A 24,567-nucleotide genomic window follows, 5' to 3' on the forward strand; every position below is an offset into this window, starting at 1 on the left:
TGTACATTTCTAATCGAGAGGCTCTCTAGATCGTGGTTTCTTTTGTTGGTTAACATGTCTACCCGTTTTTCCCACCCTGTCATGTTGTTTTCTAACTTTTCAGAACTTTTCCTCGGGTGTTCTGTTGGGTTCTGGGTTCAGGAGCGGTTCTAAAAGCGCTTCATTCATAAAGTTGTGCTGCTGCTGCTGGTGTTGCTGCTGGTGTTGCTGGTGGTACCGCGGCTCGGGCGCGAGCTGGTTTCTGTGGTAACCCTGGAGCTGGAGTGGGCGGGGCCGGCCCTGCGCGCTCCAATAGCAGCGGGCGGCTGAGAGCAGCGCGCGCTATAGCAGCACGCACGCTGCACTTCACGGGCTTTTTGGAGTCTGGAGAGCAGGCGCGCGACACGCACATATACATATACACACACACACACGCGCGCGCGCTCACACACAGCCGGGCTCGCTCTGCCTTCAGCTCAGGATATTACCGCACTGAGGAGCGAGGAGTTCTGACCAGCCGGACTGAAGAGCTCAGGACTGAAGATTTCAGAACTGAAAAGTTCAGGACTTTGGCTGTTCTGTGTTTGATGGCGGAGAGCTGATCTGAGAGCGGAGCTCGGAGACACACAGCAGCCTGAACTTCTCTCCGGGAGGCGGCGGACTGATCTGCAGCCTGAGCGGCGAGCTGCGGTGCGCGGGACCGAAGAGCCGAGCGAGGTAAACGGAACTGTTCACTTCTGAAGAGTTTTATAGAGCTTTGTTCAGTTCTTTAGAGTTCTGAGTTAATGTAGAGTTATCTTCAGTTCTGAAAAGTTCTGTTTTGATGAGTTCTGTTCAGTTCTGGTGAATTCTGTAGATTTCTGTAAAGTTGAATGAGTTTTGTAGAGTTCTGTAGAGTTTTGATGAGTTCTACAGTGTTCTGTAGAGTTCTGTTCAGTTCTGTAGAGCTTTGTTCAGTTCTATAGACTTCTGTTCTGTAATGTAGAGTTCTGTTTGGTTCTGCAAAGTTTTAATGAGTTTGCTGCAGTTTTAACCCTGTGTCTGACTGCTGTGTGTTTACTGTGCTGCATCAGAATATGTTGTGGATGGTTCTGTTTGGTGGAAAGTGATAAAATGTGTTTGTTTGAGCTAAACTTTGGTTAAACAGGATTTAAAACAGGATTCATTAGATGCCAAACTTTTATTTTCCGTTTTTTGTTGTTTTGTTAACAATCAATAAGTAGTTTAATCAGACCAAAAATACAACAAAAATGTTTTTGTTAAACATTAGCACTAAAATGATAAATTAAGTAAAAACTACATAATATGTCATTCATTATACTACAGGAAGTAATTAAATCTATCCAGAAAGACTGATATAATTGTCATAAATAAGTGAAAGTGCAAACTCAAATATTTTTGGTTGCATTTATTTTTAATACTTTACATGTTTAGATTATCTTAATTCCCTTGCCTTTTTTTAAACAGAATCAAATAGTTAAATGTGACCAAAACTAATTCCAATAGTTTTAAAAATTTATAATTGCATGTAGTTGTGACATTTTAATTCTCAGTCTATTGTCTATTATATTAGAACAAGTATTAGTTAAAAACGTGCATATTCTTGATTGCATGTATATTTTGTTTTTTTTTAACTTTATCTATTTGATTTTTCTGTAGTTTTTGCTAGACATCAGTAATTAAATGTCACATAGATACTATTTTAATGCGACACATTAAACACAAATATTAATACATTAGGAATTGCATAAAATTTTCATACTTTTACTTTTATAACTGCATGTAGTTTTATGTTGTATTAACAGTCAGAACAGATAAATGTGACCTAAACGTTTAATTAGATTTACACATTACAAATTTGACTTTTCCCCCATGTGGTTTGAGTTGTATTTGATAGAAGTGCTCAGATCTGCTCTCAGTTGTGCTGAGGTACGGGCAGTATTGGGTTAAACTGGGATCATGGACTGATGGAAGGAGTGAGTGGTGTGCTGCGGGTCTCGTGCACGGGCAGATACTGTAGGTGCTCTACCTGCTCGTGCAGTTCCGTCAGCGGGTGTTTTAAAGCTCGTAAAAGGTTTAAAGCGGGATCGGTGGACGGTCAGTGGGGGGTGAGGGGTGGGGAACAGCCCGGGACTCTCCGAGTTAAAGACACTCGCTTTGAAACCGGTGCCAGAGCGCGAGGGAGGCTCTGTTCCGCTGCTGCTGCTTCTGCTGCGGTTTTACAACTACGGGAAAAGTTAAAGGCTTTCAAACACGTCGGAGCTCGCACGCTCTTTTCATTTAACTCTCGAGCCTGGCTGTGTTTCTCTATGTTTCTATGAGTGTGTGTGTGAGAGAGAGAGAGAGAGAGAAAGAGCGAGCAAACGGACATTTAATCAACGTTATTTTTTTGTTCGTCAACGCACATCGATTTTTACGTTTATTCAACGCTGTGGTACACACTCTTTGTATTAAGCTTCACTTACATTAAATATGTATATGTTATTTCTATTCTATTCTTATAGTTGCTTCCAATATGTTCTTGCTGTGTAGAAATGCACATATAAATAGCAATAGTAAACATTATTATTTATTATTTATTGGGAGCACCTTTTTTCATTGAGAGCATTGTGTGTGTGTAGATTTAGAGCTCCAACCATTCAATGCCTTTAAATGAACTTTAATTCAATGTCAGAATTCAACACATTCACAGAAGTCAACACAACAGACTAAACCTACCTGTGAGGCAGTGTTAAATAAAGTAGTTTTAAAGTTTTTATTTTTCCATCATTAACATTAAAAGATGTAATGCAACCAAGATATAGTAAATAGCATTTATTCAAGGGTATAGAGCCAGAGATAGGGAAAGAGAAAGAAAGACAGAGAGAGAGAGAGAGAGTAGTCAAGCCCAAACCACACACAAATGGTTGCTCTGTGGTAGTTAGCTTAATGCTATCACCCTCAGATGAGGGTGACAAACCTTTGCGAAATTCTTAACAATTTTTAAGCTTAAACTTCAGTTGAAGAGTACAAAACTAAAAAAAAAAAAAAACCAACCTCTCTACACAGGTTTTAACTCTCTTTTTAAATGCTTTTTGTAGCTAAGCTAATTGAGGTAGCTAGTTCACCGCTGTTAAAACGTTTGCTAATAGTGGTCATTCAGTCCTGCTGAACTGAACTGAAGTTAAATTGATATGGTTTAAACAACGTGGTTTGGTTTGGAAAATCTGACAGCTCAGAGAACTTTAACTACACCTAAACCTAGAAATGCTTTTGTTGTTAGCTACACATTAGTTTCATGCATCTATTTGTTGCCTTGGTTGTGCGCATCTTCAGTATTGAACTGTGCATAGGCAAACTGCAGTACACAAAAATACAGTAGGGGCAGTGCAAGCACTCAGTGGCACAAATAGATTGGTCTATTTGAGGAGTGGCTACCTGCATCTGCATGTGTTTTTTTCCACTGTGGCAAGTGAAAACCTATTATCTAACAGCACTGGTGAGTTGTTTGTATTTAAAGCTAATGGTAAAATAGTAGCAACTTTGGAGAAAATATGTTTCTAGGCAATTAGCTGTGCTTAGACAGATCTTCTGAAAAAGAAAAGGTTTTGAGAAACATCCACCCAAACACATGATTCAGTCAAATGACCATGCTTGTTTTTTAGGAACGTGTTAAATAAAAAGAGTTTTGAATCCTTTTTAGATGCTTTAATACTGTGGAGAGGTATACTAGCCTAAACAAACTGATCTGTCCGTCAGCAAACTCACCCAGTGTTAAGCTCTCTGTGGTAATGTGGGTGTTCTAAACTAATCTGAAAGTGAACACCGTAGGTGTTAATTCAGTTGTGATGGTGTTAATTCCACACTGTAGGTGCTTCTTCAGAACTGGGGCTTTTGCTAAGATAGTGCTGCTGAGATGCGATTCATCGGAAGGGTCTGACTCAGGCCGGTTTGGGGACAAGAAAAGAAGAGCAGGATGGCTTGTGGTGGAGAGGCTTTTATCTTGATGATAGCCCCCCTTTTTTCTCTTTGTGTAAATGAATAAGAGCTCTCTCTTTTTCTGTGTGAAGCTGTGGTTAAATTCCCATCTGTGGAGAATTTGGTTCCTGCGAGTTTCTCCCTCTCTCTTTGACTCGGAACTGAAAAACATTGCGAAGAATGGATAAAGTGTCGTTTGTCGTTAGCCAAGACGTCAACAGCGGGGACAGCAGGACAGCAGGAGTGAGAAAGGGAGTTGTAGGCTACCGTTGGGTACCTGATCTGTCGACTTAGCGGGAGTGATATTTTCCCCTTCGGTCTTAATGAAAGGCAGACAGAGCAAGAGCGAATTTAAAGAACTGTAGCTATTTAACAGTGAGGCCAAGCCTCACTGCTTCCCCTTGCTCGTTCTCTCCAGGAGAGAGAGCGAAAGAATGGAAAAGTGGAACAAAAGTGTGAAAATGGGGAAGGTCTGTGTCACATAGCGTATCTAAACCCCCCATTTGCATATGAAAACTGAGGCACCGCAAGAATTCCGCCACTGTTGCAGCAGTCCGTCTGCACGTCCGGCGAGGGTGACAGGCCGCTGAGGGTTATACAGTGCCGGGGGGTCGCCCTGGGTGCCCTTGATGGTCAGAGACTCCATGTCACGTCCTGTACAGAAGGTACAGAATCAGGGATTTCCCACTAGCTTCTTCCCCCCCCGCTAACCTTTTCTAAATCCACAAACCCCCTCATTTCCATACCTGTTCAGCCTCTAAATGCTGTTGAATATTCCCTCTGGAATGTTCTTTCCCAGCGGGTCCCTTCGGGGGCACACACACAAACAGCTCGGGTTTTTTTGCCTCACACACTCCTCACACGCTCTCTGAACGGCTCCTCTGTGCTCACGGGGCCAGTGACACAGAAAAGGCGGTGATTGACTGCTTTCCCACCGCGCCTCCGTCTTGATATGGTGATGTGTGTGGGTGTGTATCTGTGTGAGTGAGTGTGTGTTGGCATATTTAGGGAGAGCGGTAGACTTTCCCATGTTTAAATGGTTTTCTTGAGTAATCTGTATGATCTTTCTCCTGCTTAGGGCAGCAGCTTTGAAGGGAACTTCTGACAGAACCTCAGTTTAGGCTACTAAAGTTGTGATGCATAAATGCCCTCACTGACCTTCGGACAGGCTGCCTGGGAACATTTCTGTATGAAGCACTAATTAGAGTACTTTTTGGACCGGATAAGGTTTACATTGGGGGTGTAAGAAAATATTGATAAATCGAGGTATCGTATAGCATCCCTAGTTTTAAAGCAGGTAAATGTTTGTGACTAAAAACAGTTCAGGAACTGTTTTAGAAGGATAGCTTGTTTTCTGAGTGATGGCTTCCACATGTCTGTAGTCCAACACAAAAAGTCCTGTGACATATTTGTAATGATGGCCACCATTATAAGCTACCTATAGAAGTCAAAACATGTTAGCCATTGGCTTCACTACATAATAACTTGCCTGCAGTTGCCAGAAAAGAGAACATTTTCTAATCGTCTAGTTGAGATGTGTAGGTGTCTTTTAATAGAAAAGCACCAAAAGTGGGCAGTGCTGGTTACAATGCTCAAATCAGACAGGGAAGGCCACTGATGCTCCAAAGCTGGAATGGGTCATGTCATGAGTTATGAGAGTCTGCACACACCTGCACTGTTTAAAGCATTCACACTAATGGCATTCTCTCTGTGGGACCAGTGTCAACAGTCACGTAAGTAACTTCGCCAAGCGTCCTCTAAGTTTAGCTTCAGCAAACACTGTTCCCCACGCTTGCCAGGGAGTGCGAGAGCCTGGCAGCCGCTAGCTAATGCTTGTGAGTGTCGTTTGGCTCCCCCGGTGCGGCGGTGCCGCTTTGGTTTGGCAGATGAACAGAGCTCGAGGCCAGGGCTCTCAAGCCGTGAAGCATCTTAGAGAATGCGCTTTGGTGGAGAATGTGAGTAGCTGTTTTTGAAGAGCCTGTGACAGGGACTTGTACGCCCATGCTAAGTGCTAATCTTGGACTGTGGAACCTGTGTGTGAAGACACTCCAGGCTCCAGTTGCTGTAGTTTGGAGTGCTTTTATCCCTTAGGCCTTTAAGAGAGGACATGATATGAGAAACCCTCAACGTTGTTCTGCTTTGTGTAGAAGAGTCCACAGTTTGGATTCTCTCACTAGCAACTACAGGACTGATTTTTGTTTTAGTAAGTAAAAAAGAGCTTATAGAATCAATAGTTTAATTCAGACTCTACACACTATTTTGGAACTGTGTAGAGTTTAGATATGAAATTAACTGCTTGGACTGTAAGTTTAGTATTGAGCTGTTGATTCTAGCTGTTTTTGGTACTAAGGTAAGTCTGTTCATATACACTAACATGCCCCCTGATGACCCAAAACCCAGAATGGACCAAAATGGACCAATTTAAGGATGGAAGTATGGCATCATAAACATTGTAAACAATGAGGTCAATAAATGTTTACTGAGATTAAATTGTTCACAGTGGTGGTAAATATAAACAGACGTATAAAGAGTATAGTACCTACAATGCCTAATGGGTGCAACTACACAGCTTGATATCTGAAACCATGTTTACACAATAGTTGATAGATTTCACCACAGTGGTCCACTCTGACTTTGTTTAGATTTGAGTGAATTTAGAAAATTTGCTGGAATTCCCCTTTAGGCTTAAGGCTGATGCTGGATTTTGAGGAGCTCTTTCTAAGTAAGAGCACAGAGAGCATCTTCAGTCCAACCTTTTCTTGGTGCAAATCAGTCACATGTTTTGTTTCTAGTTCAGTTTATTTTTTCCAATTATTTGCACACCTGTGATTCTGCTCCACTTTTATTGGAGGAGCTTGTTATCACTGGTTTGTTTCCACACACAAGAACACTTTCGAACTGTGGATCAATTTTGCTTGAAATCGAACATCTCTCTCCTGCATATAAGTTTGCAAATCTTCAACTATTTGGTGCTTTTATTATTTTTGCTTAATTAAAAATACTACATTAGTAAGGAACAGCACTGTTGTGGTGAGATGCATACAATTTAAAATGCAGAAGCAGATAATTATCCAGGTCAGCGCAAGACAAGTTGCTTGTCATCATGCTGTCAGTACCCGCATTTACTCTATCAAGCAGAGCTTATTACAGTGTGGTTTATTAGGATATACTGATGAAAAGGGAGATAATACGATAAGTAACTTTACAAATTAACTAATCACCGGACCCCACACGCTTCACTAGGAGTGGATAGCATCCACACCTGCAGAAGACTGCACCATAGTCTGCTCACAGCAATGGGGGGACCAGAGATACTCCCTGCTCCCTGACAAATGGAGCAAGTATTCCCAGGTCCAGAAAAAGTGAATCGTAATTCAGTTTGCTTTGGTTCTCTTATTGTACTTCAGTTGGAAAGATGCCAGATGGGATCTGAACCTGAATCAAGACATAGCATAGATTTTAATCGATTTTGAGGGCTGTATCTGTATTATTACCTATGCAGTGGCATAGTATTGTAGATTTAATTTCAATGTAAAAAAAAACACGACAATCCAAAAATAAAGGATACAGGCTAGGTGTGAAAGCAGCCTCTTCCTCCAACTAGCACAAAACCCTGCCAGTGTCAACCAGGCCTCAGTCTAAAAGCTGAAACGCATGAATGCTGAAATTTGAGCATTGATTTTTTTTGTTCCTTGCTGTTAAATGACCTCCATCTGGACTGAACCGGGTCATCACACTTAGACCTGACCTGCAGAGGCCGGGCATTAGAAGTGCTATTTGAAATCTTTTCTGTTGTAATGGGTTTGTGTTTTTTTTGTAGTCAGATATGCTGGACTGGATTTGCACAGCTGTGCAACTGCTCATAAAAGCACCAGCAAAATTGTCCTACAGGGACCAGGAGAGCTAGAGGGGTATAAAGCCCCCAGCACTGAGCTGTGGAGCAGTGGAACTGTGTTTTCTGGAATGATGGTGCTCCATTTACCATACTGCCTGAGGACCAACTTTTGTCCTTTGGTTCTTGCTCTTTTTTAGTCCTTGGGGATGTTTTTTAAAAACACATGTAAGTCCAGATGGATAGATAGGCAGATGTAGATGATAATATACACCAATCAAGCGTAACATTATGACCACCTAGGATCCTGCAAAGTAGGTATCATTTTGGTGGTGTGTCATTCTCAGCACTGCACTGACACTGGTATAGTGGTGGTGTTTGTCAGTGTGCGTTGTGCTGGTAAAAATAGATCAGACCCAGCAATGGCTATAGTAGCCATATAGTAGTTTACATCTATCACCTGGTAGATATAAAGTCAAAAACAGAATCTGGACATTCTCTTGTCCTTCCTTATTGGTCACATGACATTGCCCAGAGCATGCAGCCCTCAGGACACTGTTGGTGGGCTATTCTCTTTCCAGCAATGATACTAATGGGTGTAGAAACAAGGAGGAGATCATAATGTTATGCCTGATCGCTGTATACATAAGTATCTCTCTCTACATCTATATGTATTTGTATACAATAGGTACATTTTTGGTACAGGTGTCTCTATAAAGCTGCACACATTTACCACATATGTATAGACATGAATGATGCCTGATTTCTGCATGTGTTTGTGGGCAGGACTGCTGTGATTGACACATGGAAACCGCTCCACAGAGGATGTGTGTCTCTACACCGTTGGTGCTGCTGCTGCTTCTGTGCATTTAACATACATGTGCTGCTCATATGTGACTGAATGAGCGTGTGCATATATATGTGTGTGTGTGTGTATGTGTGTGTGCTGGCAACCTGCTAATAGAGCCATAGACTCTAGTACACTCCGACTTCTCCTGTCTACCCTGCCTGAGCAGATTTAGCTGAGCAGCATGACTCTGCTGCTCATTAACACCTTTTACATCCCGGCTATCGACTCACTGATTGACTTATTAAAGACAGTATTGATCTGAGCTGATTGATTTCTTTCACCTTTCCATTGATTAACACTTTTCACACACTTTTCCCTCTCAAGATCCCACTTTACAGTGATGGTCGACTGCTGATTGTTAGCGTGTGGGTTCATTGTTTAGGCCTCTTGCGCACACAGTCATACGCTCAGCGGAGGAAAATATTGTGCTTTTAATTGTATTCTTATGGCGAGAGCTATTTTTAGAGAATGTGGCTTAATGGGGGGGAAATCACACCATTGGGAGCTGAGAGCAATCAGTCATTTTCCCAGCACTTGCTGGTTTCTGAGTGCAGCTGGTGCCGAGGAATCGTGATCCATGTACACTTGTTTTCTTTGATGATTGTCGAGATCACAGAAAGGGGATTAGTGGAGAGTTATGGTTTGAACAACTCGGCAGAAATTAGTCAAATGGCCACATTGAAGTCGAGTGTTTGGTTTAATTTGGCTTTCATGTAAGTGATTAAGGGCAGTTTGAATATGCTCGTACAAACAATCCACGGCCGGTTATTATCCTCAAAGACTTGAAGCTGTTTGGAATTATCCCCTCGGCCCCCAACTGGCATCGTAACGTCCACACTCGCCAATCACAATGGCGGTCAATTCATCACACGTCCCGTTCCTGTTGTTTTAACAGGCCCAACAAAGCTGCCTGTCACTATAAAATCATCGGACAACTAGGAAATAAATAAATAAATAAATACGACGCAGCAGCAAAACAAAGTTGACACGATTGTGGCCGGCCCTGCCTTCCAATTATCCCCACTCAAATTATGATCAGACATTCTGCTCGGCTCTAATTAAACATTAAGCGTTATTTGTTCCAGATGGGACCGTTTTGAAGTTCTATTTTAGCACGAGAACGCTGCCTCTCGCTGTGGGAAAGGCAACAACGTCCGCGGGAACCTGCTGCAGAGCTCCGACGCTCTCCTGTTCTTCGAGACCAACCAGTAGAGCTCATGTTCTAGAAGGAGAACATCAAAGAAACCAGAATTGCACGCTACATCCATGTCTAGGGCCACACAAAATACTCTACCATACAGTTTGTTGTTGACACACAAACAAGCCGGAAGCTTTCCACCCAGTGGGAAAGATCAGAACGAAGCGTGATACGCAATGTGGAGTCAGACCATCAAGAATTAGAACGCCGGCCAAAAGGGAGGAAACAGTGGAACGGCTACAGTGTTGAATCTGGAGAAGAACATATAAAAAATAACTTTTTCCACATTAAGGAGATTATAATTAAAGGTGCTAATTGATTTTTTTTTATTAATGCCACAGAAGAAACATTCTTGGTTCTGTAAAGAACCATATTTGTAACATGTGTAAGTGTGAGAAGTTGAGTGTAAAGAACCTTTTAAAGAGCCACTTGATTTAAAGGTTTAAACCAGGGTTTCCGCCACGTTCATTTCAGTGCGGCGGTCCGCCACGCCTTCGTTCTTCCCCGCCACCCTTCGTGAAAATTCGGAGCCCGGCGTTTTTCCCGCGCTTGATCAGCGTTGCCCCGCCCTCTCTCGTTTCTGACACTGGAATTTGATCATCTCGACAGGACACAAGCTGTCAAACTGGACAACTGAATCCGAGGTATGTGGCGCTGAAATGATGTTTTTTTATATTTGTGAACAAGTTGTTGAACATTGTTCAAGGGTTATATCGGTAATATGTTGTAGACGTAGCCTACACAACACGGCTGGTTTCGCATGTTGCATCTATTTCGGGAGGCTACAGGTGAGGGCTTCTCTAGCCGTAATTCCTAAACGCACAGCTGTGTTCCAGTCCTGCACATGTAGCAGGGTGGCCGCGGGTCCTTAAAAAGTCTTAAATGGTATTAAATTTCATTTTTGTCAAATAAGGCCTTGAAAAGTCTTATTTTGTCTTAAAATTTCAACCAAAATGTCTTAAATTTGCCGGAGCTAAATTTAGGGGGGAATAATTCCGTCAGCCATGTGTTGAACTTCGGGGGTGGAAATCGGTAGTTAGTCATGCAGTGCCAACATAACGCGCGCGCGAGAGAGAGAGTGTGAGTATAGGACACAGCGAGAGAGAGAGACTGAAACATAACGCGAGAGAGAGAGAGAGAGCGAGAGCGCGCCTGTAAATAGCGAGAGAGAGAGACTGAAACATAATGCGAGAGAGAGAGAGAGAGAGAGAGAGAGAGAGAGAGAGAGAGACTGAAACATAATGCGCGCGCGCGAGCGAGAGAGATGAATTAAACAGTGATTAAACAGCTTCAACTTACGCAGGTGTCCACTCAGGCTCACTCACCTGGTGGAGTGAAAATCACGCTGTTTCTGTTTCTGGAGCTGTCATAAAGCAAGGATGTAGGGCCCTAGAATAGAGGCACCCTAGAACAGCTCTGTGATGCATTTGTTTTCACGGTCCAGTAAACATTTTATTGTAATTAAATTAAAGATTAAAGATATTGATATGTATAATTTAACATTTTGTGTTGCACACTTTTACGTTTACCGTATCTGAAAAAAGAACAATAAGGATTTATTTTAAAGAAACCTACTTTTTGCAACTTTTTGTTTTAAGTGGGCATTTTTCAGTGACAGTTGGAAATAAAGAAAATAACTGGAAACATGTGTAATTGTGTTATATCGTGATATCATTAACGTGATATAAATTATCGGTTCCCAACCGGGGGGTCCTGCCACCGCACCTTCAAGGAAATCCTGGGGGAAACCCTGTTAAACAGTTTTTGGTAAAGTGCACTTGTTATGACCCTAGAAGTCCAGTGTTGGCATTGGGAATGTTGGGCATAAACATGCGATTTATTCAGCTGCCTTCTTTGCATTGCGGCAGTTTTTTAATCACAGAAGACCAGGCTCTGATCTCTATAAATGGGGGGAAGCACAAAACATTTTAAATGAAACTAAAAAAGGTCAGATTACAAAAATATGATCATTCTCATCATTTATAGCATTGTCTATTTTGGCCATTATGCTGTTTCATGATGAATTAAGTCAATCTGAGCCCCTGCTGGGCTGGCCTGATCATGTAAAGGTTTGAAGTCGTTTTTGCTTTTCTGTGTAGACAAATCTTTAGAAACACTGTTAAAAAAAATCCATCCATTCATGTGTGGATGGGGCCTGAATTTCTGCAGAAGTGGTGAATCACAAATGTAATTTTTTATGGGTTAGGCTTGGCATTTCCACCTTTGTTTGAGCAAATTCTCTACATGAATGTGTTGAAATTACAGAATGAAAGTTGTGTATATTCCAAATTACTGAGGAAGGAAGTGGGACACTAAGAAGAGCTGGGCAGGGAGTGATAGAAGGAGCGAAAACAAAGCAAGACAAAGCCTGAATGAGGAAGGCCTAGAATAGAGTGAAAGAGAGAGAGATGATGAGAAAAGAGAGGTGGGGGTGGAAGAAGGGTCATTAAAAGGACACTCGCTCTTATTCTCTTTCTCTCCTGCAGTAAAATGGCAGTAAAGTATCGGACTAATCTGCCATCATTAGCCTGATTATATCAGCGGGGACTGGGCCTTCCCATCAGCTTCGATCAATGAGGCCCAATCAATAGGCAGGGGATGTGATCTGACCTCCACTGTGGGGCGAGGCTGGCGTGACATGAACCAGTGCTGCATGCTGGGTATTGGCCAGACACCGATGGGCTGGTGGGAATAATGTAGTCACCGGTGGACGAGTCCACGTCCAGTTAGCATTGCTAACCCCAAATGAGACATTGTCCTGTGGACCAACCTGGTATCTCAAAGGACCAATCCAGGATTTTTATGCCCAATAACCCAGATAGCAAACAATTCTCTGGTCATGTCTGGGCCAAACACCCCACGCTGAGCTTGAGTTGCATCAGCCCAGAACTTGGTTTAAGTCTAGGCCTGATTCTGGACCAAATCCTCAGCTCATATCCGGGTCAAAGTACTGCATGTTCCAACATCCTGATTGCATGTTAATTTACAGTTTGCTAGAGATGCCAGTGAATTAGATTCTGGGCCAAACCAGGCATAATTCTAGTCAGACATGCAGTACTGATCCTTTGTTTTTACCACTAAAAACATGATTTCTAACCAAAACCTTCTTGTGTCTTTTATGCATTATTAACAGACAATATTGCCAGCCTACAGCAGTGAAGATTGCTCTCTAAAGACAACAGAACAGTTTAAGGGCGTACCGTGATGCTCATTGCTATCTTAGACCCTGTCAACAGTCCATTTTCATGTCTTGCACCTGTGCCGTTAAAATAGCTTAGGTTAGTTTAGGATTATATCTATACCAATGGGCATGGTGGTCTGGAAATAAAAATGCAGGTGCGTCAGATACTCAAGACACCAACACACCCTAATTCAAGTAGCACACACATATACAGCTTGTTTGGTCTGTGTAGAAAGTACTAGTACTAGTAGTTTGCACCGGGGGAAACTAGGTCCTAAAAACTATATATTGCAATTTACTATAGGAAAAGCGCCATAGTATAAAAAAAACACATATATGCATAAAATGTGAGTAAATGGAAAGTTTGCTTTTTATTCATTTGGAACAGTGGAATCTAAAGACTGAAGAATAAGAATAAGCTTTTTAGGGGCGGGGTTTAAACACATCACTACATGAACCACTGTATGACCCCAGTCTTTGCATGTAATCTATATTAATTAAAAACAAGTACTTGTGTTTTTGAGAATGTAAACAGTATTGAAAAACATAATATTGCGATACTTTGGTTTAATTGATATTTTCCTACATCTTTAAAATTGCTAAATATTTGCTAAATATTTGAATGGAAGCCCGGCTTATTTTCTGTAAGATTTTTTGGAACCCATAGCAGTCGGGTTTCCTGGTTTGTAACCTTAATGCACCTGCATTTTGTCTGTGTTTATAGACGTTTATAGGCTACCAGTCCAGATTAAGCTGAAAATCACCGATTTATTCCTTTAATCAGTGACCTAAAAGAACATTCATCAGTTTTGGAGCAGAAATGGAGAATGCACCACACATTCTGTAGGTCTTAAAGCATGTGTGCTGTTAGCACAGTGATAAGATCTTCACACTGTCTGAGCACACGCCAGATGTTCTAGCGTTGGCTGGATTGGCTCAAGAGCGGCCAGGAAAAAGGGAACTAACTTGACAAATGAAGTAGTTAGGGTGACCCAAGCGTTCCAGAACAAATACAAACAGCCACATGTGCTTCACATCTGTCTGTGTGTGTGTTTGTATGTACGTGTGTGTGTGTGTGTGTGCTTTGTAAGCCAAGTTGCAGGTTCAGTGCTAGCTGTAAGCACTGTTAGATAACTTTAATGAGTTTCATTTAGGGATAATAGGTCAGTAAGACAATCATTTAGAGGATTTATCGGCATGGACTCAGAAATGGGTTTATCTGCCTGGTATAGTGTTTGGTGTATGTGACCCACCTGATAGAAGCATATGAGTATGTGTGTTTTGCGTGTGTTAATCTGTTAAGGACAGAAGCAGTAGAAGTATTTGCATACCATCAGTGAAATACGTGAAATGCAACTGTATCACAGCTGTATCCACTGTGCTCAGATCAGGAGAGCGCCAAAGCATCAGTGAATCGGAGCACAGGTCAGTTTGGACGGTATTTGTTTTAATAGTGTAGTAGTGTGATTTTACAAGCCAGACACCGACCACCTGAGCTTATATAAACTTGTAAAGCAATTAGTGCACAGTAGAGGAGCCAGCCAGGAGCTTAATGAACCCACAGTACTTGCTGCACATTTTTATTACATTAGGATGCACTCATATGGAAATTCTGGGTCAAAGGGATCTTCATCAAATGGCTATTACATTTGGAATTTCTCAGAGAATCTTTTGTAGCATCTATTTTAGTGAAGATTAAAGGGCAAAATCTACACATCTGTGCAAACATCTGATTTTCTAGATGTTTAGCATTTTAAGTAATATTAATATAGATCTAATATTTAAAAATGTCCCGTCATTACATATAGAGTATGTTTTTTTTAAGATCTCATTCATTTAGTATTAATCTTTCAGCAAATGAACAGAATTATTAGGTAACTACCAAAAGAATTCTACAGTATGTAACATATCGTTTAAGAGTGAGAAATTGAGGTATGGACCTCTTCAGGAGGTATGAAGGTCTTAAGAGTTTAAAGGATTAACTGTTACATAATAAGTTTGTAACTGATAGAAGTTAGATTCAGTTTTGCACCAAAACATTCAAGACATTCAGCGTCATTAATATCCAGTCAAATCATGTCTTTGTTACTTTGGATTATCAGTGTTTATGTCGTTTTTTTAAAGCACTAACACAGATTCTCTCTTCTCTTGTCTCTGTTTTCTCAGGCAGGATGAGGCTGGTGATTGGCTGGAGTGGGGTTGGGGGGCTGCTGGTGTTGGCGCTGGCTGTGGTGGGGCAGAAGTTGCCCACTCGTGATGAAGGCCTGTTTCAGATGCAGATCCGGGATAAAGCTCTGTTCCACGACTCGTCTGTTATTCCTGACGGAGCAGAGATCAGTGGATACCTGTTCAGAGACACTCCCAAGAGGTACACACACACACACACACAGAAAAGATTGCAATAATCAATATTATTAGCATTTTAAGGCCTTAATGCTACTGGTGTAATGCCAATACAGTAGGATACTAATGCAATTACACCCTCATAAAAGAAAAAAAAATGCTTTTATTTAATAATATTTTGGAATAGATGCCAAAATATGTTTTTATCCTTCAAGTGCCGCAATGCACTCTCTGTGAATGGAGGTGCCAGTGCTAATGCATTAATCATTGTGTGATTGGCTAAAATATTGGAATAAAATATATGAAAGTTATTTATATTTTCACAAACATGCAAGAAAACCCAGTAGATGATATTAAGGTCAGAAAACCGATTAAACTCATGTGGGTGATGTGGTAAAAATATAAAATCACAATATTTAAAAACATTTTTATGGTACATAACATTTTTCTTGATTTATCTCATGATCATGATTAAAATGCATTAGTAGTGACAGATCCTTAAAGATCCTTAAAATTACAATTCAAACCCTATCCCATACTAAGTACCAAGCCTATTTTCTTTTTAAATAGTCTGCAGTTCCTCCAATAATTACATTAATAGAATTTACATTCTGGTCAGTGTTCTATAAAAAAGACTAAGACCAAAAAAATTGGTGTAAAAAAGGTAAATCTGTCTAGTTGCACATGTGTCAAAATGTTGGTTTAATTCCCATAACCTTTATAAAATGTAAATAATTAAATGTAAATATTATTTACCAATTAAAATGTTATGGCAATGGAACATCTCCATTACACAAAATCTATATGGAATTAAACTGAATGTATATGTAGCACCTGTGTTTGTAGAGACTGGTAGTTCTAGAGAGCATTAATTGCCTCCTCTCACTTGATGGGTCAATGGTCCTTCAGCTCCTATGGCACTTATTGTGATACTGGCCAGTAAGGGTATCTGTTGGCTGATATAACAGCACTGACAGTTAGTGTTCTCAGCGTGTTGAGCTGTACAATTATCGATAATTAAAAAATGAGATGATAGAGAAACTACTAATTTGAAGAATACCCAGAAAAATTGTGATAAGAATAGCATACACACGCCTGTTCCAGTGAGAAGTCTTTCAAATACACTCTTCCCTCACCATAAAGGCTTATATACAGTATCTCCTCAATCATTCTTCCTCAGACTTTAGAGAACAGAGCTTCACTTAGCTTGTAGATGTCTGGATATGTTTTGAGTGTGCTAATGGAGAATATGGAATCTATTAAAGCCATCGTGCAGCTGAAGAGGGCATACGGAGGCATGCATTATGGATGAGTTGCTGGGAAGTGCGTGTGTGTGTTTATGTGTGTTTGAAGGAGAAGTTCTTTTGATGAGGAAGTGTTCAGAGAAACAGGTGGCTCTACCAGTACACCCACTTACTCTTACACAGGCTGATGTTGGGGTAATGGAAATGGGGACGGGGCTGATTCGGAGAGGGTCAGTGCAATCCTACGTGAATTAATCAGCTCGAACATGCAGAACACACATGGCCTCGTTCCCACACTCCCTGCTTTCTAGTGTAACTCTGCTGGGGGAGCCTCCTTCACTACAGCACTTCACTTTGTGTTTGTTTGGTTTGGTTGACTTTTTCACCCCCCTGTTTTCTCTGTCAGCCTCGCTAATAAATCTTTCCACATGTTTGTTTTAAACTGCTAATGAAGCAATAATCATACAAAGTCAAACCCTTGTGTTTTTTAATTGGCTTATGACACGGGTCAGCGAAAAGTCTGGTGGTATCATGTGGCAACTCAACAGGCAATAGCTTGCTGGATACGCTCCCATCCGGTTTTATTTGACCATATTTTCAAATGACAACGAAAACTGCATGGACAAATATTGGACAAAAAAATGGAAAGAATAAATTCCAGTTCCGATTGGGTACAACAGGGCAGAAACACTGTTAGCAACATTGTGCTACCCCTAGACTTCAGGCAGAGTCAGGCAGCAAAATGATCTCCCCCAAGTGAGTCAATAAGCTTAAAAAAATGCAATTGAAAACATCATCAGAAGGTTGTGGGTTCAAATGCCCATACTGACGAGGTGCAACACTGCTACAAACACTTTCTAGACTTGGCAAAGACAGGCTGTAAAGTTATCTCCCACCAGCAAGTTTATAAGTTTCCCCTAAAAAAAGGCAAAAGCATTATCAAATAACAAATCCTCATTTTGCCTCAAAGGTCATGTCCAAATATTGTACGATGAATCGATAATGTGATTACAGTGACAGCTCTAAGACTAAGAACTGATGAAAAAGGAACATCTGTCAAAGTTTGATTCCCAGTGATGCCACAACCACACTCCTGTAAAATAAAGCTGCTACAAATGATTCGTTTAGCACTGCCATTGAAAAAAAATATTTTTTCCACAATATTTTTAAACAATGTTTGTAAATAATGCATTGCCATGTTACACTGTGGAGCTTCTCCTCCACAGTGATTGATAGATGCGGTTAGAGGGTTTAGTTGTAATAGTATAAAGCTATTTTTTGTATTATTGAGAACAACAATCAAAGGTACAGTAGCTGAAGTTGGTCATGTTGTTGCAGGTACTACTTTGTGGTGGAGGAGGACAACACACCCCTGTCTGTGACGGTGACCCCATGTGACGCTCCTCTAGAGTGGAGGCTGACGCTGCAAGAGCTTCCAGAAGATGCCAGCGGAGAGGGATCAGGTAAATTATGCAGTTCCACTCCTGCAGCTGCTCCATAAAGTAAAAAGAAGTAGAAAAAAAAAACTTTGAATAATAAAATCTCAAATAATAGTCTCAAATAAACGTTTTGAGTTTAATTGAGTTTAATCAATATAAAATGACATTGCTGTTCATTTCTGTTATTAAAAAGCTATTTATTATTAGCAATAAATGCAACCTACAAGGATTTAGAACAGATCCTATTATACCAGGTTGATTATTTGTGTTCACATTAACTTACGAGTTATATAAAATAAAGACAACAAATCTAAAAAATATATATATATATCTTAGCACTAAGCAACAGTGGGATAGATTCCAAGTAAATTTGGTGCATTTCTATTTCTATTATAAAAACCCTGATAGAAAATAAAGACAAACGTTATGTAAAAAAAAGCAAAAACACCAAAACCTCGGTATGATGATATGTTTACTGAATTTGAATGAATCAAAAGAAATCTAATCTAAAAAAGTCAGTTTTCTTGAAGCAGAACTTCAAATCGTTTGTTAACAGAATGTAAGACTTACTATAGGTAAATAAGTATTAGTAAGTAAATACAGATTACTTTCAATTGAAACAGCAATGCATTTACAGTGTAGGCCATAATTTAAGATGATAAAAATAAGGTGATCTATAATCAGAAGCCAGTGGACAGCTGCTTCATACTGGGAATGTGAGAAATAGAGATTGGGTTAAAAACATTGTAATTTTTTACTTTGGAATTCATAACACTGATTCTACACTTATGAAACTACAGTAAAGTGAATGTGTGCTGACCAACAAGTTTGCAGTTTATTTTTTTTTTACCAACCAAAGGAGTCGAGGAGTATCTCTGGGAGAGGTGGGCTTGTGTAAAAATAGCTGTAGATTGATTTATGAAAACAGAGGAAAGGTTAGATGAATGGGAGCTCGCATGCAAAGTGAAGAAGCAAGAAACTGCGTAAATATTTGTTGTCTGAGAGGTGGTGGTCTTTTCCAGTGCGGTCAGTCGTTAGGGTGTGTGTGTGTGTGTGTGTGTGTGTGTGTGTACGGGTCTTCATCCCAATGTGACCACACTTGACGTGCTGATGAAGCGCTTGTGACGTCCACAGTCTGCACTGGAAGCCAGAGAGGTAAAGAGAGAGAGACTGAGAGCATGAGAGAGAGAGAAAAAAGAGAGGGTTTATAAATACAGGGTGAATAGACTCTTAGGAGTCCTTCCTATGTCCCAATCAAATCAGCGCATAATTCAAGCAAAAAGGGGTCACGGCCCCCCATTTCTTCTCCCTACCACCCTTGTCAAAGAAAGGTCATAACTCCTGCTCGAGCTGACTGCTCTTTTCCTTTCGCTCCAGCCCCTCGCTTTTCTCACTCTTTCTTCTCACCACTTCCCCCGTTTCTGCTCCTCCTGCATCTGGAGAGGATCTGAAAAACACAAAAATTCAACAAAGCCCCCTCCAAACCATACTCCCCAAGCCCACCACATTTAAAATATGTAGGGTAGTGGTTTTATGCAGAGATGCATATAGAGAGAAAAGGCAAAAGATTATTGGTCTTACAATCTTGACCTGAATTTTTATCTTGTTTCTATATTCACTATACTCCATTTAATAATTAGCTCCACCGATCACATAGATGCATGTTGTAGTTCTATAGTATCTATAGTAACTGTAGTCCTGTAGTATCTGTTTCTCTGCATTCTTTATTATCCTCCTTTCACCCTGTTCTTCAATGCCCAGGACCCTACAGTATAGACCACCACAGTGTAGGTAAAATTCGGGTTGATAGAGGTGTGTTAGTAGTTTTATAGTGGTGGTATCAGACACAGGATTAGACACAGCAGTGCTGCTGGAGGTTTTAAACACCCCAGTGTCACTGCTGGACTAAAAATAATCCACCAACCAGAAATATCCAGACAACATCTCAGTCCTGTGAGCATTGTCCTGTGGGCAGTGTCCTGTTAACACAGCTTAAGACGAGACCAGACGATTAACTTATATATGAGCTTCAGTGGACAGTGCATGGACACAGTGTTTAAAAAAAAACACCTGCAGCACTGATGCAGTTTCTGATGCAATGCTCTAAAATGACTTGACTGTTGAAAGTTTAATACGATTTTTGCCCTTCTCCTCTAGTTCTTTTGTAATAATTTTTATATACTAGTTTTTGCCATTACAGCAACAATATAGAACACACTTTTAAACTTTTAAATACTTCTTTATCTTTACTAAGCCCTAGAGAACCTGAAACCAACTGTTGGCAAAAGTATGTGTTTACAAATACTATATTTTTATGCAATGTAGTGTAGTCTATGATAAAGATTAGGTGATCTATAATCAGAAGCCAGTGGACAGCTGCTTCATACTGGGAATGTGAGAAATAGAGATGGGGTTAAAAACATTGTAATTTTTTACTTTGGAATTCATAACACTGATTCTACACTTATGAAACTACAGTAAAGTGTAATGTAGTGTATGGTTGAAATAACCAATGAATAATCATATTTAACTATTTTTCCCCATTTTCAATTTAAACTGAGTTTATATATTGTATAACTGCATGTTTTAGAACAATCAGCTCTGTGGCATTTTTCATTGTCATACTAAATGTAGTTCTGGCACACAAATGGGTTACCATCGTGCCGTACTATTGGTCAGATGATATACTGGTTCCCGTAATGTCGTGAGATTGTGTGGCTGTATCTGATGGGGGTCTGTGTGTACAGTAATGTGTCCCAGGCTTTATGTTCCCCATGGCCGTTCTGACGAACAGCAGAACCCTCATCACTCACTCTCCCTGTAATCCACTGATTGGTCCAGATTTTAGGGAAATTGTAAAAGCCCCCCCCCTGCTTTCCCTGATGTTCTAAATTTGCAGCTGTCAGGGTTCCTGAGGAAGAGCCGTTCACCATGCTTCTCACCAACAGTTGGCAGTGTGTGTTGGCATATCGTAATCAGTGATAAAATACAGGCTCCTCCAGGTCCTTTCAGGGCAGAAGAGTGTTCACACTAACAACAGATAAGGTTCACATACAAGTTAGAATTTGTGAAACGTCAAGGCTCCAAGATAGGATCTGAGCAAGAAACTGGAACAGAGCAATGTGCCTCAGTCCTGTGACTCAGCTTTGGAAAGTATTCGTATGTACACAGTGAGATAGAGCTGCACAGCATACTGTAACCTGTAAATATACCGAAATATACATAAATCTACACAAGCGCTGGGTGTCCGTACATAATCCATGAGCCTTTTTCTATATTTACGAAATGCCTCCAGAGGCAGCGGCGTCTTTGAGCACGACGTGTGTTAATTTAGTGCACCGGCGAGGGCTCTCTCCGGTTGACAAACATAATATTATGCTTTCTCCCCGAGCTGAAAGGAGAGGGCCTGAATGGGGACTGCAGGCCAGCGAGGCTACAAGGCACCTCTGTATGGAGCACAGAGGATTGTGGGGGATTGTGGGGAAGGCAAAGTGAACGTGGGGCTGTGATGTCGAGCAGTGTTTGGAGAGAAAACACCTCGGCTAGTGCCGTCAACAGATAATCGACCACTAGGGCCCGGGGACGGTCACAGTGACCTCACCAGGACCAGCATGCTAAAACGCTGAGCACTCAGTTAAACTGCAGCTTGTTTAGCCTTGTTGCTAATTGGGGTCTGGTGAAGGAGGGAAGGAAAACAAACAAGTAAGAGTAAAAAAAGCAAGGATTTGGGGGTCAAGAGTGGAAGTGCATCATTATTGCAGAGACTAGGTAGATTTGTTGGACTCGGAATGCAGCTTTCCTAAATTGTTATGAATAGCTTCCTTAATGCATTTGTCAATTTCGGCACCTTTGTGTAAATCCCATTATGATGATATATGTTCTTTCAGCCAGTCTGAAAACAGTTGGAAAAGTGTGTAGGCCATTTTCTCAGCTGTTCTCACCTTATGCATGGCTTTGTCTGTAAGAGGTTTAGCCGTAGTGTCTCCAAAACCTAAATATTGGGTGCATTTGTGTCTTTTACAGGAGAACCAGAGCCTTTGGAGCAGCAGAAGCAACAAGTGACGGCCAGCGAAGGTACCGAGCTCTTCACCTATAAAGGCAACGATGTGGAATCCTTTGTGTCCACCAGCTCGCCATCCGGCCTTTACCAGATGGAGATCCTCTCCACTGAGAAGGACAGCAACTTTAAAATCTATGCAAGTACCACTCCGGAATCTGACCAACCCTACCCAGAGCTGCCCTACGATCCCCGTGTGGATGTGACCGCCTTGGGTCGCACCACTGTCACCCTGGCCTGGAAGCCCACACCTACAGGATCGTTGATGGGCCAGCCTGTGCAGTACTGTGTGGTCATCAACAAGGAGCACAACTTCAAGAGCCTGTGCGCAGCAGAGGCCAAGATGGGAATGGACGACATCTTCATGGCTGCACCCAAGCCTGGCCGGGACTTCAGCCCATTTGACTTCGCCCACTTCGGCTTCGTCCCGTCCGAGAATGACTTCATCAAAGATCGCTCTCTGGCCACCAACCGTGCAATGGGTAGCAAGATGTCTCGTCCCTACATCCCAAAGCCCAGGGTCTCGGACATCCGTAAGATTTGCATTGGCAACAAGAACATCTTTACCATCTCAGACCTGAAGCCGGACACGCAGTACTACTTTGACGTGTTCGCTGTCAACACAGCCACCAACACCAGCACAGCCTACGTGGGCACCTTCGCTCGCACCAAGCAGGAGGCAGAGCAGAAAACGGTGGAGCTGAAGGATGGCAAAGTGGTGGACGTTTTCATTAAGAGGAAGGGAAGCAAGTTCCTTCGCTTCGCGCCGGTCTCTTCACACCAGCGGGTGACCCTCTACGTCCACGCTTGTCTGGATGCTGTGCAGCTTCAGGTGCGTCGTGATGGCAAGCTCCTCCTCTCACAGAATGTGGAGGGTGTCAGGCAGTTCCAGCTTCGTGGAAAAGCCAAAGCCAAGTACCTGATCCGTCTCCGAGGATCCCGCAAAGGTGCCTCTACGTTAAAGGTCCTGGCCAGCACACGCCAGGGTGCCAAACAGCCCTTCCCTTCTTTGCCTGAGGACACACGCATCAAGGCCTTTGACAAGCTTCGCACCTGCACCTCTGTGACGGTGGCATGGCTCGGCACGCAGGAGAGGAACAAGTACTGCGTATACAGACGCCAGGTGGACGAGAGTTATGGGGAAGAGCAGCGGCGCCGGGAACAGAATCAGTGTGCCGGGCCTCAGAGCCGCCGCAAGTCTGAGAAGGTCCTCTGCAAGTACTTCCACAGCGCCAACCCGCAAAAGGCTGTCACCACAGAGACTGTCGGAGGGCTGGAGCCCGGCAAGAGCTACCTACTGGATGTTTATGCCGTCGGCCACAGCGGCCATTCGGTCAAGTACCAGAGTAAACTGGTGAAAACAAGGAAGTACTGCTAAAAGAAAATAAATATTACGGAAAAAAATGCAAAAACACAAAAAACAGACTCTGCACAGAAGTAAATATATTATATATATAATGAGAAAAAAGAAGTTTATTTAACTGGAAGTGATATTCTACTAAGTTTTTTTTGCAGACTGACTACTTGGTGCACACCGTCAGCTCTGTGTGGCAGAGACTGAACTGCTTCTTCTTTAGAGAGAGATAGCATCCTGTATATTTCTCATAACGAGTCCTGTTAACGAGCCGAGACTGATGTTTCCTGCTGGAGAGACACCGGGACCTGCTGTCGGGTTTCTTTCGGTTTCGGCTGCATCGTGAGAACTGCGTTAATGCATACATTCGTCTTCATCCCTCTATTGCTGACCCCTGTACAGAGATAGCTACTGCCTCCTCGTCTGCTCTCTCTGACTCCTAAACGTACTCACGAACTGTTTAGGAAAGATTCTTAAATTATTTTATACCTCTTAATGTTTTCGTTTCACTATTTGAAATGTTATGTTGTTCTTTTGTTCGTTATTGGCTATGATTATTTCTGATATGAGGAAAAAAAAATGTTGTAAACTTATCTGACAAATTTTGGGCAGTTGTTGAGGTGTCCCTTGACCACCCTACCCCTGAACCCCACTCTCCTTTTTGTCTGTGTATTATTATCTCATTCTGTGAGTGAATCGGGATTCTGGGAGTCTGGGATTCTGTAAATGTGCTCTTTCTCTGTGTCTGCTCTGCCTGTCACATGTACAGAGTGCTTCTGCCAATATTCATGTACATAAAACCCTAAATATAGAGGCCAGTAATCCCCTGGTGTGGCTCCTGGTGTTGTGTTTCTCAGCAGGGATAATCGCTTGCTCATAAAGTGGCCGGTGGATCGGGATCGGCAGCCGTGTCCTCTAACCCATGACCGGGTCGCTGTTCTTGGATTATGGTACAGCATTTTGGGAAGTTTTGAAAAGCTCATGCATATATTAAACACATACACAAAGACACTTTCACACACTCACAAGCATGTTCGTAACGGCAATGGGGGTCCCGTAAGCAAGGCGAGGCATGTGACATAATGCCCTCCCAGGCTTAATGTAGCCTACATCACTAGGTGACAATATTGCCT

At 41.8% G+C, this 24,567-nt stretch overlaps 1 protein-coding gene across 1 annotated transcript; it reads left to right on the plus strand.

Annotated features, from left to right (window-relative positions):
• Nucleotides 1–328: 328 nt before the first annotated feature.
• ndnf (neuron-derived neurotrophic factor) lies at nucleotides 329–24,263 on the plus strand. The gene is made up of 4 exons (XM_007233405.4): nucleotides 329–696; nucleotides 15,164–15,365; nucleotides 17,923–18,047; nucleotides 22,047–24,263. Exons 2-4 carry the CDS (start codon nucleotides 15,169–15,171, stop codon nucleotides 23,456–23,458), a joined length of 1,734 nt encoding a protein of 577 aa, XP_007233467.1. The 5' UTR covers nucleotides 329–696; nucleotides 15,164–15,168; the 3' UTR covers nucleotides 23,459–24,263.
• Nucleotides 24,264–24,567: the final 304 nt, after the last annotated feature.

The sequence above is a fragment of the Astyanax mexicanus genome, chromosome 13, assembly GCF_023375975.1.
Source record: "Astyanax mexicanus isolate ESR-SI-001 chromosome 13, AstMex3_surface, whole genome shotgun sequence".
NCBI classification, from domain to species: domain Eukaryota; kingdom Metazoa; phylum Chordata; class Actinopteri; order Characiformes; family Acestrorhamphidae; genus Astyanax; species Astyanax mexicanus.

Bases quoted from the DNA above. Each gene is read 5' to 3' on its own strand.
- ndnf (XM_007233405.4), top strand. From the start codon at position 15,169: ATGAGGCTGGTGATTGGCTGGAGTGGGGTTGGGGGGCTGCTGGTGTTG. The intron at 15,366-17,922 runs GTACACACACAC...ATGTTGTTGCAG, and splicing joins TTCAGAGACACTCCCAAGAG to GTACTACTTTGTGGTGGAGG. The intron at 18,048-22,046 runs GTAAATTATGCA...TGTCTTTTACAG, and splicing joins TGCCAGCGGAGAGGGATCAG to GAGAACCAGAGCCTTTGGAG.